At 42.9% G+C, this 17,644-nt stretch overlaps 1 protein-coding gene across 1 annotated transcript in view; it reads right to left on the bottom strand.

Moving 5' to 3' along the window:
* The window catches only part of ADAMTSL1 (ADAMTS like 1), a gene marked incomplete at both ends in the record, with an annotated part of 454,988 nt that extends 449,556 nt beyond the window's left edge, over window positions 1–5,432 (bottom strand). The window contains one exon of the mRNA XM_084278732.1: window positions 5,352–5,432. Coding sequence (XP_084134858.1) covers window positions 5,352–5,432 — 81 coding nt within the window. The remainder of the gene's footprint in view (window positions 1–5,351) is intronic.
* Window positions 5,433–17,644: the final 12,212 nt, after the last annotated feature.

Genomic DNA, 17,644 nt, shown 5'->3' with positions numbered 1-17,644 from the left:
CATGTTAGCGAGAAGATATCAGAGTATTCTGTATCTGTACCAAACTGTATGACTGCCTTATCAACTCAATCATTGCCAGAAATATACACAAACATTTTAATCTGATATACAGCTCTCAAAAATGAATGAGAGAAAACTTCAAATCAGAGAGATGCCATAAAATTACAGTTTGATTCCTTCTTTTCCCTTCAAATTAAGGACCAAAAGCTATGACAGAAGGCTGTTTGTTGGGGTCCCACAAGAGAGCAACAAGCAATATTCTCAGATATTATATAGCTTGTCAGAAGCTGTACAATCAGTCCAGTGATAACATACTCCCATTCCTTGTGTTTGTCTCTTGACCTGTTGTAGCCCTTGTTTCACCTGCATCAGAATCTCACAAATCCTTCGTTTACCCCACCTTTGCACTGCACGTCCAGATGAAAACATGACTGTAGAATGCAGATGTAATCTCAGCTGGTGAATAACCTTACTTTGCCTTGTGCAGAAGGAGAAGAGGAAGTACAGCTTCTTTCCCTGGCATTTGCACATATTCTCATTTGGCCTGTGAAAACGTGTGAAAATGCTGACATCCCAAATCTTTAGTGAGCTGCAGGCTATGAATGCTCAGAGATTTTAAACTTAAGCAAATTTAGTCTCACGTTCACAATTTTAGCAATACACATCGCCAGTGCAAGGCCTTCCTCTTACTAAATTTTCAACTTTTCTTTGCAAAGAAACTGAGGGGGCTTAAAGCTTTCATTAAAGAATAGTCATCAGAACTGCTTCCAATTACATTTTTCTCCACATACCTGAATGGTCAAAAATAGCTCTACAATTTTTCATGAAAGTTTTCTAAAAACATTTGGTTTAAGTCAGGTGCCCACCATGCTAAAAAAAAACAGCCCAGTGTCTTCTCTTCACCAAATCTTCAAGTAAACAGCAACTCTGCAGAAAACGATGGGATGGAGGCAGAACTGGTAGACACAAAGTTGATCATGAACCAGCAATGTGCCCTTGTAGTGAAGAAAACATACATAAACAAAGAACTGCCTGCAGGTATAAGCAGGAGATCCCTACCCTCTCCTCAGCACTGGTGAAGCCCCATCTCCCCCATGATGTCCCATCATGGGACATTGAGTCCCATGTCCAGTTCTGGGCCCCTCAGTACAAGAGAAACAAGGATCTACTGGAGAGAATCCAGCAGAGGGACACAGAAGATGAGAAGGCCACTGGATCATCTCTCTTAGCAGGAGGGGCAGAGAGAGCATCTTCAGCCTGGAGAAAAGGCAGCTCGGGGTCAGGGGGGATCTTTAATGTGAAAGGGTCTGAACACCAGAGAGGAGAATGCTAAGCCAGCAAAGCCAGGCTCTTTTCAGTGTGCCCAGTGACAGGACCAGAGGCAATGGGTGCAGACTGAAAGACAGGAAGTGCCCTCTGAACGAACATCAGGAAACACTTATTTCCTGTGAGATGACTGAGGCCTGGCACCGGTTGCCCAGAGAAATGATGGGGTCTCCATCCCTGAAGATACTCAAAAGTTGTCTGCACATTGTCCTGGGCAACTGGTTCTAGCTGACCCTGCTTTAGCAGAAGAGATTGGACAGGATGACCCCCAGTGGTCCCTGCCAGCATCAACCAATCTGTGATTCCACGATTCCAATTAGAGGGGAAGAAGGAGTCATCTTATTTGAAACTACAGGAACTTCAATGATATGACAGATGATGATACAAAAAGAATACAACTTTCTGTGGCTTTGTGCCTTCGTCTGATAATGTAACCACAAACCCATGTTATCTACTACAAAACTCCAAATAAAACTCCAATCATTAAAGTAACAGAAGTTTATTTAAGCCTTCCACAACCAGGCGAAATTTCTTTGAGTTTACTCAACTGTAACACTACCAGCCATACTTAAGCTCACAATTTTGGTCACAACATTACCAAGATCCATAAGAAACACACTACAAAATTATTTCGATGGGCACAAGTGCCTTCAAGATGATTCTTCATGAAACAAGTGGGGGTATGGTGATACTTCAGTGCTGGCTGAATAGTTGAACTATATAAATTTGCTACATGTAGTCTAGTATTTGGTCCTCGTGTCATTTTCTGCAGTCTGATCTAAAATGCTACCAAACTGAAATATTTGGATCTTCTAACTGTAACATGGTCAGTTCTTCAAATGTAGAGATTGTGAGTGTATGCCTGTTTTAGTAGCTTTGGCCAGCTTTGTTTCCAACTTTATTCAATAGAAAAGAAAGTTACAGTCTTCTCTAGCCACTGGGACAACAGTCAGTGGATTTTCACTTGCTAAGTATTTTCTTGGAGAAAAGACAGCGGTAGATGCTGAATATAATTTACTATTATGTCCCTATATGCAAGTATTTTAGAAGGATGCTTTCTCCATGTGAACCATTTCCTAATACACAAAATACCTCCCTCTTCACTCCCTCCCACCTTATATAACATGTGTCATGTACGTAAAAAACGGAACACTGTAGCAACCACACTATTTAAATGTAAAAACAGAATATGTGTGTGTGTGTATAGGTACTGTAATACAGCAAATGTGACAAAAAGCCTAGAAGTACAACGACAAGCATGAAAATCCAATTTTCCATTGGTCTGCATTTCTTCACTTCACTTCCCTATCTAAAGCTGCTCATTTCCAATCAGTCCAAAAAACACATGTGAAAGTGCCTGTACTTACCCACAAAACTCATACATTAGGACTTCAGCAGAGCTAAAACCTGAGTCTCCAATAACTACTTTATCACAATGAAATTAAAAGCACGCAAACAAGAAACAGCTTAGAGTATCTATTATAACCTCTTCCACATCTTTAAATTTTGCATCAGCAAGTTAAAAAAAGTAGAAATCATTGTGAGTAGAATCACTGCAAGAGTAATGCCATTAAATGCCAATATGTTAGTTTATAAGCCTAAAGGAGAACTAAATTATAAACACCAGTGATAGACATTCCCTGTCCAAACTACGCAAAAATGGGAAATTGAAATTCCACAGGAAGACCAAACTGAGGATGCGGTAGGAACACATCATCCCCAGCAAACCAGCACTTAATTCCAAAATACAACTTAAAAATAAAGTCCCTTCCTATAATTTATAATTGCTAATAGGAACTAGACCAAATTGGAACTTTTAGTAAATAGGACCTATAGATCTTATACAATGGTAACAACCACATGACACAATTTGAAGCCTCATTTTACTTCTGTTTCAAAAAAAAAAGGGTTTTGTAAGATCCTAAATTCATGGTCGTACTGGTGGTGGATGAGAACCATCTTTTTTTAATCTTAATTTAATCTAAAATTTAAATTAATACAGCATTACAGAAATAGTTGTTTTTAATATCTTCGTTGCGATGCATGCACATACATGTGAATGCTTAATAAAGCATAACTTTAATCCCCACTTACTCCACTATCTCGCATTACAAACACTAGAAAAACAACAGCAGGCTTCTTGGGCTGATTATGTTCTTGGCCTTAGGAAATGCTGTCCATGAGGACAACTGATTTTATTCACACTATCATTGTGTAAATTTGAGACTAGAGGCAGGAGGCAGCGCCAAAGTCTGCTATTTCAGGAGTAACACTATCTCAATAACTGTAAAATGAAATTCATTTATCCAGCGTAAAAACCAAAGGAAACTACACCGCTCGTTCCAGCCCCCAGGCCACTGCACCACATCTCACTATCTACCTGCTTTTTCAAAAGGAATATTCTGTATTTGTATGTAAAAATGAACTAAAGAGCTATTTTAACTCCCCACAAAGAGGAGCTGCTCACAAGAAAGAGGGGAAGCAGGTGCACTGGGCCAGGATAAGCAGGGACGGAGCTGAGTGCCAGGGGAGATGAGCTCTGTTTCAGTCCTGGGAACAGAGCGGGTGGCAGGGTTAGACGATGTGACAGATGAGGTTTCCATTGCAGGATCACCACTGTTATGGCTCTGGTGGCCTTTATGAGAAACAGATACCAGAGCCCATTAGGCATTGTCTCTACAGGCCAGGCTGTGCGCTCCTGTGGAACACCAGTGCTACCAATGCACCGGGCAGCCTTCTGTAAACAACTTTTCAAGATCCAGTCCTGACCACACACCTGCTGATGGCAGGCTGGCATCAGACCTCATCCCCTGCAGCCCCTTACTGTGCTTTTAAATCATCTCCTTCGAATGGGATCCAGAAGTGATGCAACAGAAGACAAAGTAATCAGAGAAGTTTCTATCTCAACATTTAGATCTTTACTCAGATCACTATGCTAACCTGCTCAAGGATGTACAGTTACCACAGGGGTTCAAGAGAGGAGAAAATACATGGTCAGGAGCCAGAAGGAGACCAGAACTGTCCCATTCAGTCTGAAGTTGTAAGGAGAATACTGTTTCTAAGTTTATTTCAAGTGACCCAGTACTTTTATTTTTATATAATTTTTTTTAGTGTTTGGGTTTACAGGGTAACATTAAGATACTGCCCTAAATACAAGATCATCTTTATTGCAAATGTGCTGCTATTTATTTAAAACTCATCTTCAAAATTTAAGAGCAAAACCAAATGGAAATGACTTAGGACAGCCATGTTCACACTTGCTTTTCTTTAGGGCACGTAGAAAGCTGAAAGTGAGCACATTTATTGTCTCCAGAGGGCTGACAAGGGCATCATCAGAGAGGCTACTTTTCATTTTTTCTTGGTTTTTTTTTTTGCCTTGGCTAGGGTCTGTAATAAAAGCTGGGCAGCGGCAAATTGATGACTAAGCATAGCAAACTACCTGTAGAGCATGTAGAGGATGTAAATTGCACCCAAGGGAACCGCACTGACACGACCAGCTCAGCACTCTGCTCGCAGAATGAAATTCCCGTCTGAAGAAAAAAGCAGGCGAGGGACTCCCAAAGTTGCTCCGCACCTCGGAGAGTATTGCCCCCACCTCTCTCCACCCCCCCACTCCCCCCCCCCCCCCAAAGGAGGCTGAGAAACTCAGGCACGACACTCGGCAAAGCTCAGCAGTACCGTAACTTCTGTAATAAAGACACTCCCATCCTCCCTTCCCGAGAGCTGTAAAACCAGCCTGGCGCAGGTTCCCGGAGACGTCCGCTCGGCAAACACAGCTGCAGGCAGAGCCTCCCGCCAGCCGCCGTGCCGCGGGCAGCCGCCGCAGCTACCTGCCGGCTGAGGAGGAGCCCTGCCGCCGCCTGGGGCACCTCTCCCCGCACCCCGGGGACGGCAGCATCCCGGCGGCCGCAGGTGCGGAGCGCGCCGCAGCGCCCCGCGGAGTTCCCGCCTGCCCCTCCGAAGCAGGGCAGCCCCGGCCCGGCCCTGTCCCACGGGGAAAGGGGCAAGCCCCCGGACCCCCTTACCTGCGCGGCGGCGAGGAGCCCCAGGGCGAGGGCGAGCAGGGAGGCGGCAGTGCCCCGGCGCTGCCCCGCCGCCGCGGCCATCCTCGTCCCGCGGCGCTCCGGCGTGCTGCACCGGGCGGGGGGGCGGGGGGGGGGGGCCGCCCGCTCCGCCGCTCCGCGCCTGACTCGCGGCCGCCCCTGCGCGCCTCTGCGAGCGGCGCGGGGTACGCGGCGCCTCCAGGCCCCGCAGGGCAGGGAGGTGCGCGGGGGCGCGGCCCCCCGCTGCCGGGCGGCGGAGAGGGAGGCGGGGAGCCGCCGCCACTGCCGGTCCGCCCCCGCCCGCCGCCGCCTCCCCCGAGGCTCTCCCGGGGCTCGGACGGAGCTGGCACGGCGGACGGTGCGCGGCTCGCAGGCGGGCGTGGGCCGTGCACGGACGGGGCGCACGGGCAGGGATGGAGCGTGCGGGCGGCGATGAGACGGGCGGACAGACACAGCGTGCGGGCGAGGATGCGGTGTTTGGGCAGGGACGGGGCGCACGGGCAGGTACAGGGCATGGAGGCAGGGATGAGCCTTGTGTGGCAAGGCAGACAGGGACGGGGCACGCAGGCGGTGGGGATGGGGCGTGCAGGTTGGCGTGGTTAAAGAAGGCACAGGGCATATGGCAAGGGTAGGACGCAGCGGCAGGCACAAGACAGGCTGGCACAGCCAAGTCCTGCAGCCGCAGGGTGTGCAGGTCTGGGGACAGGCCCGCTTCTGCCATGGTGCGCTGGCCTGCGAACATTTCGAGGACATGTAAGCTGAAATACTGGTGTGCTGTGACACACGCTGGCCACATCTGCCTGGAGGCAGAAGTTGCAGGTGCTTGGCCTGGGGAGCAAAGCCCCTTTATGCAACTCACTCAGCTGCCTTCAAGCCTTTGCGTGACGGTATTGGCTGGTACCCACAACTCTGGCATCTGCTAATAGAACAGTCAAAGCACAAGCTGTGGCAATCAAACAGGAACATCAACCTGCCAAATCTGCACTGGCCACTTGTGAAAGGTTGGTGGCAGTTCCTGTAAGTCTCTTGCAAAACCACAAGAAAATGTATTGCTACTACCCACATTTCCAAAGGTCCCAGCATGAGCCTATTCGAATGCTCCCATGGCATCTGGGCACACGTATTTACATATCTGGATTATCCCTGGAAAATGCACAGCTCATTGAAGAGCCAAATAAATCATGTGGGAACTATATGTTGATGAAGCAGCATGTGCAAGGACTGAAGGCTGCCACATTTCTCTCTTCATCTTGTATAAGTTATGTTAGCCATTGTTGGGAAAGTCTTTGCCTTGTGCAGTGGAGGCGCGTCGGTTTTAAGGCTCGGATCTGCACACGAAATCACAGCAGCTCTTTTACACTGAGATTTATAACCTATTTAATCTGATAGCTCTACAACCTGTTATTTATACAACAAACAGAAGTGCTATGGCTAATGTTTCAGAAATCCTCTTTCAAGTACAGCTACATAAAGCACAGTAGCTTAAATTGAAAAGTGCTTGCTTATTCAAGTACACCCAGGAATAATCCATGAATATGCATGACAGATGAACTTCTGGGATTTTTGTTTTCTTTCTAAAGACATACGGTTGGGCAAAGATGTAAACATTCTGCAGTTCTTGTTTTTATTAGCATGTAATTATAAAGGTTAAAGCTCCTGTATGCATGGAGTAGCGTGGTCTAAAATATGGCATAAATGCTGCAAGATCCAAGAAGCACAATTTGGCTGAACAAAGCATGACATCCAATTTGTCAGGAATGAGCTGTTTACAAGTTTCACATTGCTAACTAGGCTTATCTTTTAAATGAGGGGGACATTTCCTGGCATTTACAACTGTCTGAAGGGCCTGAGGGTTCAAGGTAAAATGAAGCTATATGTTAATTGTCAGGAAATGTTTTACTGACAATTGTTACTATTTACATTACGAATTCTGTGTTCTTACCATATAAAATATAAGATTTTTCTAACCTCACTCTTGCTTTCTAGCTACAGGTGATTTTACTTTCCTTTGATAGGGAAAGTGTAACGTTGTTGTCTAACACTCATGTAAAAACAAGAAGTTATATTTATTACAGCTGTGTCTAGAAGAATAGTAGAGTTATACATTAATGATTAAGGGGGAAAAAAGCATCGTCCCACTTAAATGGGCATGAAGACATTTGACACTATTTTTAACCAATGAAGAACCTAACTTACAGAAGTAAATTCTTCTTATTCTTTTGCAAGACTCAAAACAATATTGCCAGGCACAGGATATCAAATCTGCACTGTCATCAGCCCAGGAATCTGAGAAGACATAGCAAGATTTAAGAACTCTTAAGATCTAAGAAAAGATCAAGGCTTCATGTGGAGGGAGGGAACTATGGAAAGAGATTTCCTAAGGAATGACTCCTTGTTCAGAAAAAGAGACGGGTTAACGACTTTGAAGTCATTTTTAGCATTAGCCAGAAGGCAGCAAATACTATGCTTAGCAAGGATGTGCTTTTCTCCACATTTAGAATGCAGACAGATTATGCTCTTAGAAAATCTAACTTTTCCCTCCCAGCCTTGGTATTACAAGATAGGGTGGTTCTCTGTCTCTGCTTCCTATGTAACTTCTTTATTTCCTGCAGAAAAGTGCATTTTTAAACAGAGGCTTGCAGCTCTAAATTCGGGTAGCCCCTCTGAGCAGGCATAACACATGGCAGATTGAACATCTGAGGCCTTAGGCATTTCCCCACATCATTCTCAGAAGTACACAGCATGTTTGGCCAGAATGCTCCTCACTACAATAGTGATGCCCTAACACTCTCAGTATTTCTGCAGGATTAGTCCTAGGGACTCGAGTTTTCCAGCAGCTCAGAAGCCACAAAAGGGGACACATTTGCATTTGGATATTCACAGCTTCTACTTAGCTGCTCACATAAATACAACTTGCATCAGTAAGCAGCAGCTTGTTAGTATACAGTTCTTTCATAATTGTATAAATTTGTGATACTTTGGCCCTGCTTAGATGGTTGAGGGGTTCTGAGCATGGGACCCCCTAGGCTTTCCATTCCTGTGCGTCACCTGCTGCTCAATGTAGACAGTGAAGAACCCCAGCACTTTTTATAGGATATAGAAAAAAGGCATACAGGTTTTCCCTTCTTTTCCTCCCCTGCTTGCCACTGGTAACAATGATTTTCGGCTTGTTGGACTGTTTTCCATTCCATAGGCAGAGTTAGCTCAGGCACAGAGTGAATGAAGTACATCATATGACTGAGTATCTTCAGACTCCTTTCCTTCTGCATTTTCAACTATGCCTTATTCAAAGTCAGTAATAAGTAGCAAGCATGATTTTCCTTAATACTTGGTGTACTTTTGACTTGAACTTTAGAATTTAAATATATTATAACCAGTGGAGGAAGCATTTAATGCAGAAAACAGTAATGTTTGAAATGTTAAATTTCATTCTTCAAAAATAAGTAATTTTCCCTAGAATATGCATGTTTGATAGTGTAGTTATATCCCAGACAGTGAAGCCAAAGGGGACTCAACTTCTGGAAAGATGCCTTACTACCAAGGATACAAAAACTGAAGCACATCTACAACTTTGCTCTCCTGATCTCCTCTGCTCTCTTCTTCTCCCCCTCCTCTCTCTCCCTGCTCCCCTCCCCCTCCTCTCTCTCCCTGCTCCCCTCCCCTCCCCTCCCCTCCCCTCCCCTCCCCTCCTCCTCTCCTCTCCTCTCCTCTCCTCTCCTCTCCTCTCCTCTCCTCTCCTCTCCTCTCCTCTCCTCTCCTCTCCTCTCCTCTCCTCTCCTCTCCTCTCCTCTCCTCTCCTCTCCTCTCCTCTCCTCTCCTCTCCTCTCCTCTCCTCTCCTCTCCTCTCCTCTCCTCTCCTCTCCTCTCCTCTCCTCTCCTCTCCTCTCCGCACCTCTCCTATTTTTCCTTTGCCATGTTCCATTTCCAAGAACGATCAAAGCTAGTATTTTTTTGGCCAAGTGCATGCATCAATCAGATCTCACCTACTGGCATCTGAGCAGACTCGAGCTCTTTCAACTGTAGCTGCTCTGCTTCTCATTGTGGTCTGTCTTTGGAGACACTTAACCAGCAAACACCTGATTATTCCAGAGGTGGTCTTTCAGAGTCTTCAGAATCAGGCCCCTGTAGAATCTGCTTCAGAGTAACATAAAACAGTGGATTAGCAAAAAATGTCACAGTAATTCAGGACTCAGCATAGAAAAAGAACAAAGAATTCATATGCAAATTTAAGCACTAAATGGCTTTGTTTGAAAAGAAACATCTGTACAGTAGTAGAAACTTATCAATGGATTTATCTTCCTACATTCAAATCCACAGTTCATTGGAAGCAGTTCAGAGATAGAGAAGCCAGACTGAACTAACTAATTGGATGAAATGTTTTAAGTGTTTGGAACACTTAATCTCTTGATTTTGGCTTGTTCAGGACTCAGAATGTGACAGCATTTGTTTTTCTTAACATAAAAAAATGACATCACAAACTGTTAAGAAGTTAAACAATACAGCACAACTTCAGGATTTTTTTTTTTTTGGTGTGTCTGTGTGTGTTTTGAATACTTTCTTGTTTCATGGAAGAAAACCTGTTCTTTATATAAGAGTTCCCAGCAGAGACTGCATCTAAAACACTTAACATTCCAAAGTATAATAACACATATAAACTGTGTTGGGTGAGGCTTTCTGGGTGAGGCTTAACTAGCTATACAAGATCTAGGATTAATAACAATAAAAAGTTGTTGAAATTGTCATGGAGTGTTTAAAGACCTTCCCAAATCACTTACCATCTGCTGTTCCCTAAGGATAGGCAGGAGATACTTAAAATACTAAAGGTACGTAACATTTGTGCAAAAGGCAGACTGATGCATAAGTTATTTCTGATTCCCTTAGCTTAGAAGTCACTATACTTACAATGTAATCAGGGAACAGTCACATATAATGGACTCAGTTTAGTTCCAGACTACATCTAGTAAGACTATGATTTTTCAAGGATCTATAGGGTTTTTTTAAACATACTTCCTTCATCCAAATAAGGAAGATCCTGAAGTGGAGGTCAACAATACTGCCAAAATATGTGGTCGTGTGTACAGTTAAAAGTGCATCAATTCAGGGCAGATCTGTGACAGTCTCCTCTAGCACTTCTCCATCATCATAAAAGGAAAATAGATGGCAATAGAGGGAAAAAAGTGCAACTCTCATGACTTCTGAATGCAGTCTGTGATGTCAGACAGCATATAAACCCAAATTGGTGGACAGACTTCAGCAGGTCTTTAAGTTATTTGCTAGTAGGACATGGTAGATCCACCCCATGAAGAGTTCTACAACATCTCAGGGAAGGAATCCTTTCTAGACATACTTAAATTCCATTGCCTGTTAAGATGAATCCTGTTCTTTATCCTGCACCTGCAATCCTTGGTCTCCTCTCGTGCTGCAGGAAGAGACAGGTAGTAGCAAATCTCTGTGGCCTCCTCCCTTTTCTCAACTCTTCTCAAGAGATCTAATCCCTCAGAAAAGGGTATGGAAGCAGAATACAGTCATCAGCATTTGAATATGCAATGTAAGGAGCTGTGGAAAAAGATACTTGCCTTCTTGTCAACTTCACTGTTGTTGACAATACTGGATACAGGAACTGTCAGACAGTTACACGTTTCACCCCCAGAAACAATTTTCTGCTGCAGGAGAATGGCACTCTCCAACACGGCTGATTTTTTATTTTTTTGTGTATTTTGGTGCCTTTTTTTTTTTTCCTTCATTAAAACATTGTACTAGCATGGAATCACAGATGCAGGGCGTGTGAATTTACAGCACACCTGGAAAACACTTTCCTGAGGTTTGGTGTTTATTCTGAAAAAAGTAATGGCAATTCCTACATTCTGTCATAAGTTTTAGCAGTATGACGGTTTGAGATTGCTAAGAAATTCTTATTAGACTTATCTGATAATAAAAAATAAGCCATCTTATTTGCCTCCATAGGAACTCTTCAGTACGAGGAACTTTTGCTCATGATGTTCTCAACTGTTTTGGGTTTGCATGGCAAGGTTTTGGGCAGGAGGGAATGCTGCTAGAAGCTTCCCCTAGGTCTGACAGAGTAAATACCGGTCAGCTCAAAGACAGACCTGCTGCTGGCCAAGGTTGAGCCAATCAGCAATGGTGGTAGTGCCTCTGGGACAACATATTTATGAAGGAGGGGGGAGTGGGGGTGGGGTGGGTGTGTGGTGGAATGAACAGCTGGTTTTTGCCAGCAGAGAGAGGAACAAGATGTAAGAAACTCTGCAGACAACAAGGTCAGTGAAGAAGCAGGGGGAGGAGGTGCTCTGGGCGCCAGAGAGATTCCCCTGCAACCCATGGAAGAAGATGGGGAGCAGAGATTCCACCTGCAGCACTGTGGAGGACCCCACGTTGGGAGCAGGTGGAAACACCTGAATGATGCTGTGACCTGGTGGCAAGCCTGTGTTGGAGCAGGCTACTGGCAGGACCTCGAGACCGTGGAGAGAAGAGATCATGCTGGAGCAGGTTTGCTGGGAGTGGTCTTGTGACCCCATGGGTCACATCTGACCAGGCTGGGGCAGTCAGTTCCTGAAGGTCTGCACCCAATGAAAGCCACACTGGGGTACTTGGTGAAGAACTGAAACCTCCACAGGAAGGACTCATGTTGGAGAAGACAATGTTTGCTGTGAGAGCGACTCCACACTGGAGCAGGGAAAGAGTACATGGAGTCCTCCCTCTGAGGGAAAGGAGCAGCAGACACCATGTGTCATGAACTGACCAAAATCCTCATCCCCCATCCCCCTGTGCTGCCTGGGGGGAGGAGGTAGAGCAATTGGGAATAAAATTGAGCCTGTGAAGAAGGGAGGTGTGGGAAGAGATGCTTTTAAGATTTGGTTTTATTTCTCATTACCCTACACTGTTTTGGCTGTATAATAAATTGGATGAATTTTATTCCTAGTTGAGTCTGTTTGCCTGTGTGATGTTAACTGCAGAATGATCCCTCCCTGTCCTAATCTCAATCTGTGAGCCTTTCATTACACTTTCTCTCCCCTGTCCAGCTGAGGAGGGGGAGTGACAGGGCTTTGGTGGGCATCTGGCCTCCAGCCATGGTCAATTCACTACATCAGGCTTAGTGAGATTAATAAAAATAGGCTTTCTGACTCTACACTCGATTCTTATCCACAGACTTCTGATGGTACTAAACGTGCAAATGACTCCTTTGGCCCTATTTTAGAGCAATATCCAATCTTTTGTGACATCCAATCTAACAGATTTATTACAGCAAGCAATGAAAATGCAAGAAGTAAACTGCCAAGCCCTTTGAATTCTGAAGTGTTGATTAAAAATAAAAGTTAATCCATAAGCAATTTCATTTCATTTTCACTGTTCAGATGCTGGTAAATTGCCATGTGATTATCCTTCCAAAGCACAGTGTTACTGAAATTTCAGTACAGTATCTATTGTTTTATTTGAATCCAAACCTGGTCCCTAGCTTCTGCATCATTTCAAACACTTAAATCTGCCGGCCAAAAATATTTCTGAGCTAATATCATTCACTGTTTGATACAGAGCATCAACCATGTTAATAAGCCAACTGTACGATACTGTCACTGCAGTTCTAAGTGTGAAACTCTGTTTATTTCTTATCACGTGATAAACTGCAAGTTGAAACACATACCAGTTTTACTGTGTCAGCATGAAACCTGTACGTATCTGCTATAAGACTTTATTTTCATAGATTAAAAGGCAAAATGCACCATTTTGATCACCTGTGCTGACTTGCTGTATCCAACAGGCCATAGGACTTCCTAAACTAATGCAAAGTACAGCCTTACCAGTTTTATCCTCTGACAAACTTAAGTGGAGATGATTCCCTATATCTTCCAATAATTATTCATTTGGGTTTTCTCAGAACCTTCTCTAGTTTAGCATCCTGCATCAGTTATGACATAAGAAAACATTTGGCAACACTTATATGGGTGCTAAATACACTGGTAATATCGGCTGTTTGCCACCCACTAGTCTTCACTTTTACACATGAAATGATTGTATAAAATCTTTTGGCCAATGTATCGCTGGCTCACAGTATCAAAACTTGTATAGAGTGTCTGTTTCCTAGGTATAGTCTTCTATCCTATAATATCAGTTGTGTTTCTTTGGAGTAAAAGATAGGAACACATTTTATTAACAAAATACACACAGTCCCTTTATACCTACACCACAAAGTCTGAATCATAGAATCATTCTCTATTACTCAGAACGATCACAGTCCATTGTTACATACACAAAATCAGTGTAATCCTCAGCATTTTGGGGTTACCTGCATGTTTTGATTAAATGATCCGGTTTCTTCTTGAAATGTTCTTAGGTAGATAGAGCAGCAACCAGTTTGGAAGGGCTGTTCCTATTTTCATTGTCTATTCCTTCCTTCTATAAAGAAGATGAAAAGACGTATCAGTTTTCCACAAAAGCAGAACTATTTTCCTTATTCCTTGCATCCTTCTCAGGTATTTATAACCATAACCTGTCCCCATTTGCTTACAGCACAGGAAGACTTTTTTTTTCAAGAGGATATCTTAACCTTTTTCCTTTTGCATCCTCCAAAAATCCCAGAAATTATTTGTGTGCTCTAAAGTATTGTGTCTTTTGACAGATTTATTGAAGACCAAAATGTTTTAGTGACATAAACCATCCACTTTTTTTTCATTTTATTCCAACTTGTTCTGTCCCAGGACTGAATTCACTTTCACATGTCAGTCTGAGGTACCAGGGAGCAGACCACCCACAATTCATCAAGTTAAAAAGTCACATAAGGAATCCTCTTTTTTGAAAACTGGGCCCATGAGAACTACTCATGAGCCCAAATATTCTTTCTCGCCAGAACCATTTGACCAATTTTTGAAGAGTAACATTTGATCAGCAGTTGGGTGAAAGCAGAATCATACCCAAAATCTTTGATGAGCCTAGGCTGTCTGTGTAGAAGGCAGGCAACTGTTGTATGGAAAAATTGCCAGCATAGAATATCTTCCTTTAATCTAACATATACAATGTGTGCATAGTAAAAACATTTACATTCACCAGTGGCATGCACAGAAAACCAAACAACTTTTTTCCTTCCTAGTAACGATGAGAGAACAGCCCATGTGCTCATAAAAACAAAGCAACCTGAAAAGTTTAACTGTCCTCTACTTTGGCACCACGAAATGTCACATCTCAGTGCTGAATTGCAATGGTAAAATAAAATAGAAATTCTGTTATAACTTTGTATTCTGTACAAAACAAAAGCAGTAGCCAACCTAAAGCAATAGCCAACCTATTGCAGGTTATATCCTGAAAGTTTGAAGCAGAACATTATTAATTTCAGCAGGTGCACATTGGACTTAATGGAACAGTGAGTAAAACATTAAAACATTTGATCTCTCTTTCTTAGAGTAACAGCAGTAACTCCACAGCAGTGATCCAGAGATGGTACAGTGAACAACAAGCTCTGTACCACGCATTTGGTCAGCAGCTTAGCCACAAAGCAAAACTACCTCCCTTTTATTGGCTGATACTCATTTATCCAATATTTTGTTTCATGAACAAGTAATTGAAGTGTAAAGCATTATAAAACATCAGAGTTTAAAACCTCACCTTTTGTCTTTTAGGACAGCTGGAAGCTTTTTTTTTTTTTTTGGATTGCATTCTCCTTCCCTGTACAGCCCATAAACAGAGTCACTCCCACCAAGGAAGAGTCAGCACCACTCAGATGGCTTTTGAATAGACTGTCACTGCAGTTACATCAACTTCTGCACATTGACATAAATGGGGATAGTAAAGCCAGCATCTGTTAGAACTGAAGAAAAATGTGTTTCAGATGGGGAAAAAAAAATAAAGACAGAAATAAAACAAATTTTAACAGCTTAATCCCATGGCCCTTGAAGTCTACTGATAAGCGGTGGATCAGATGCAGCCTTCTAAAATATCATTTCAAAAGTCAGAGCAGCTCAGTCATACTGGTAGGGAAGTAGTCCAAGCCTGACAAGTCAGAAATACTCTCTTATCTGACATTTAAAAAGTCATGCCCAATTGAGTCCCTGCTTGTCTTCATTTTTTGGTGGGTATCTACTGGGGAACTATTGGAGGAATTCCAGTGGAGGATTCTTGTATGAGGAAAGGCTGAGAGAGATGGGGCTTTTTAGCGTGGAAAAGAGAAGATTGAGAAGGGACCTCATAAGTATATATAAATATCTAAAGGGTGGATATCAAGACAATGTGCCAGACTCTTTCACAGTGACAGGACAAGAGGCAACAGCCACAAACTAGAAAACAGGAAGTTCTGTCTGAATATAAGGAAAATCATCTTCATTCTGAGCTTGAAAGAGCCCTGGAACAGGCTGCCCAGAGAGGGTGCAGAGTCTCCTTCTCTGGAGATATTAAAAATATGCCTGGACATGATCCTGTGAAACTTGCTCTAGATAATCCTGCTTCAACAGATAGGTTTGGACTACATGATGTCCAGACCCCTTCCAATCCCTAACATTCTGTGATTTTGTGATATCTACATAAATCTCTTACCATGTTTCATTCCATTTACTGTGGGTTAAAACACATTATAAAATCCCAGATAATATTTTTGTGTAAAGATTTTCATTCGACTTCTTGATAGGGAGCAAGTCCACAGCTCCCTATCACCAAGAATTTTGTCCTCCGCTTTCTCTCACAAAGGGGAACTCTTACGAGATGAAAAAATATACTTTTTGAAAACTGGATAATGAACATGTTACAGCCACAAGATGTCACTGAGGCTAAAAAATCACTGGGAGACAAAGCAGGCTAGACATAGCACAAGGAAGAGAACTGTAGTTCCAAGACATGCTGTACAGAAGGTATCAGGGACAGGTTACGCGTGTCAATCTCTCGCTACCTAACAAAGACTAGGCAGAAACAAGCACTGCCTTGACACACAGTTGACTAAATTCTAGCATGCACAGATGCAGTTTGTCCAACACTGACAGACAGAGCCTCAGGCAAGCAGGCTACTCATTTTGCCTAGTGTGTCAACTACCACATAAATAGTTAAACACAAGAGCAGGAAAGATATGCTCAGCCGTAGCTTCTCCTAGAGCTCTACAGATTTTTCTCCCAGTAACTCTGAAGACTAACTCCTGCCCTGGAGAAAGTTTGCAGCAGACTAGGCTTCCTCCTCTGCTACCAGAGTCCTGTCAGTCAGGACAAGATCTTACACTATGAAGGAAGGTGAGAACTCACCTTCCAGTCCTACTCACGCCTCTTTTGAAACAGAGCAGAAGGCATCCATGCACAAAAGCTAAACATATGGCACCCATTTCAACACTCTGCAGCCTGCTCCCCAACTCACCAGGATCTCACAAAGAGATTGATAGCTACTCTCCAGGCTGCAGGGTCTGCTTCTCTCATGAGCACTACAGAACTAGATTTCTAGCTGTGTGTATAAATGCTTCACAAACCTTTTTCCTTTCTTGACCAGAAAAAAAAAAAAAAAAAAGATATTTCTAGAATATATGTTCCTTTTAAGACTTATACTTTACAAACTGTGCTCTGCCCTAACAGTCATTTCCAGGCACTTCAATTACATACTGTTTTGAATTTTGCCTTTTGCTTTAGAATTTCTCAAGAACTCTTTGATGTTATGCAAATAGGAGCATCAACAGTTACTCGAAAAAATGCTCTGAAGGTGATTTTCATTCATCTGTGTATAAAAAAGAGGAGAAGTGAAGGGCAGAACATGTGGAATGCACAATCTGATACAGCTTTTAGCTACTACATTTTTAATAAAGATGAAGATCTACTTGTAGTCAGATCTGATTATGAGTTTATCCTCTTGTATTAATGTTTATCTAAATTTTAGGTCTTTTAATAAAACTTTCCAAGGTCTGGGAAACCCAATGCATCACAAGTCTGCAAGAAGTTAAACATTTGTTTAAAAAAAAAAAAAAAAAGAAGAAAAGAAAAGGAAGAAAGAACCTCCAGTGTTTATGGTAAATATAGCCTGGTTACCTTGGCGCAAATCACAGCTGACTACAGGCTAAAATCATGCTTCCAAGAACTCCCAGATTGTAGTGATTTGCATTCAGTTTTAGTGGACTTGAACATAGGTGTTAGCATTTGTTGCATTCTCTATCAAAATATAAACCCAAAACATGCAGTTTAGGGAAGGTGTGGCTTTAGATCTGCATTTTGCGGGTTCTATCCTTTTTTTCCAGCTTGCAGTTAAAAATTGAGAGAAGAATAACCAACTATGAAAAGTCTTCACACATCACTAATAAAGTAAAATT

This window comes from Gallinula chloropus, assembly GCF_964237585.1.
Source record: "Gallinula chloropus genome assembly, chromosome: Z".
Taxonomy (NCBI): Eukaryota; Metazoa; Chordata; class Aves; order Gruiformes; family Rallidae; genus Gallinula; species Gallinula chloropus.
Note: the sequence above shows the minus strand (reverse complement) of the source record. Positions and strands in the feature narration are given on the sequence as shown.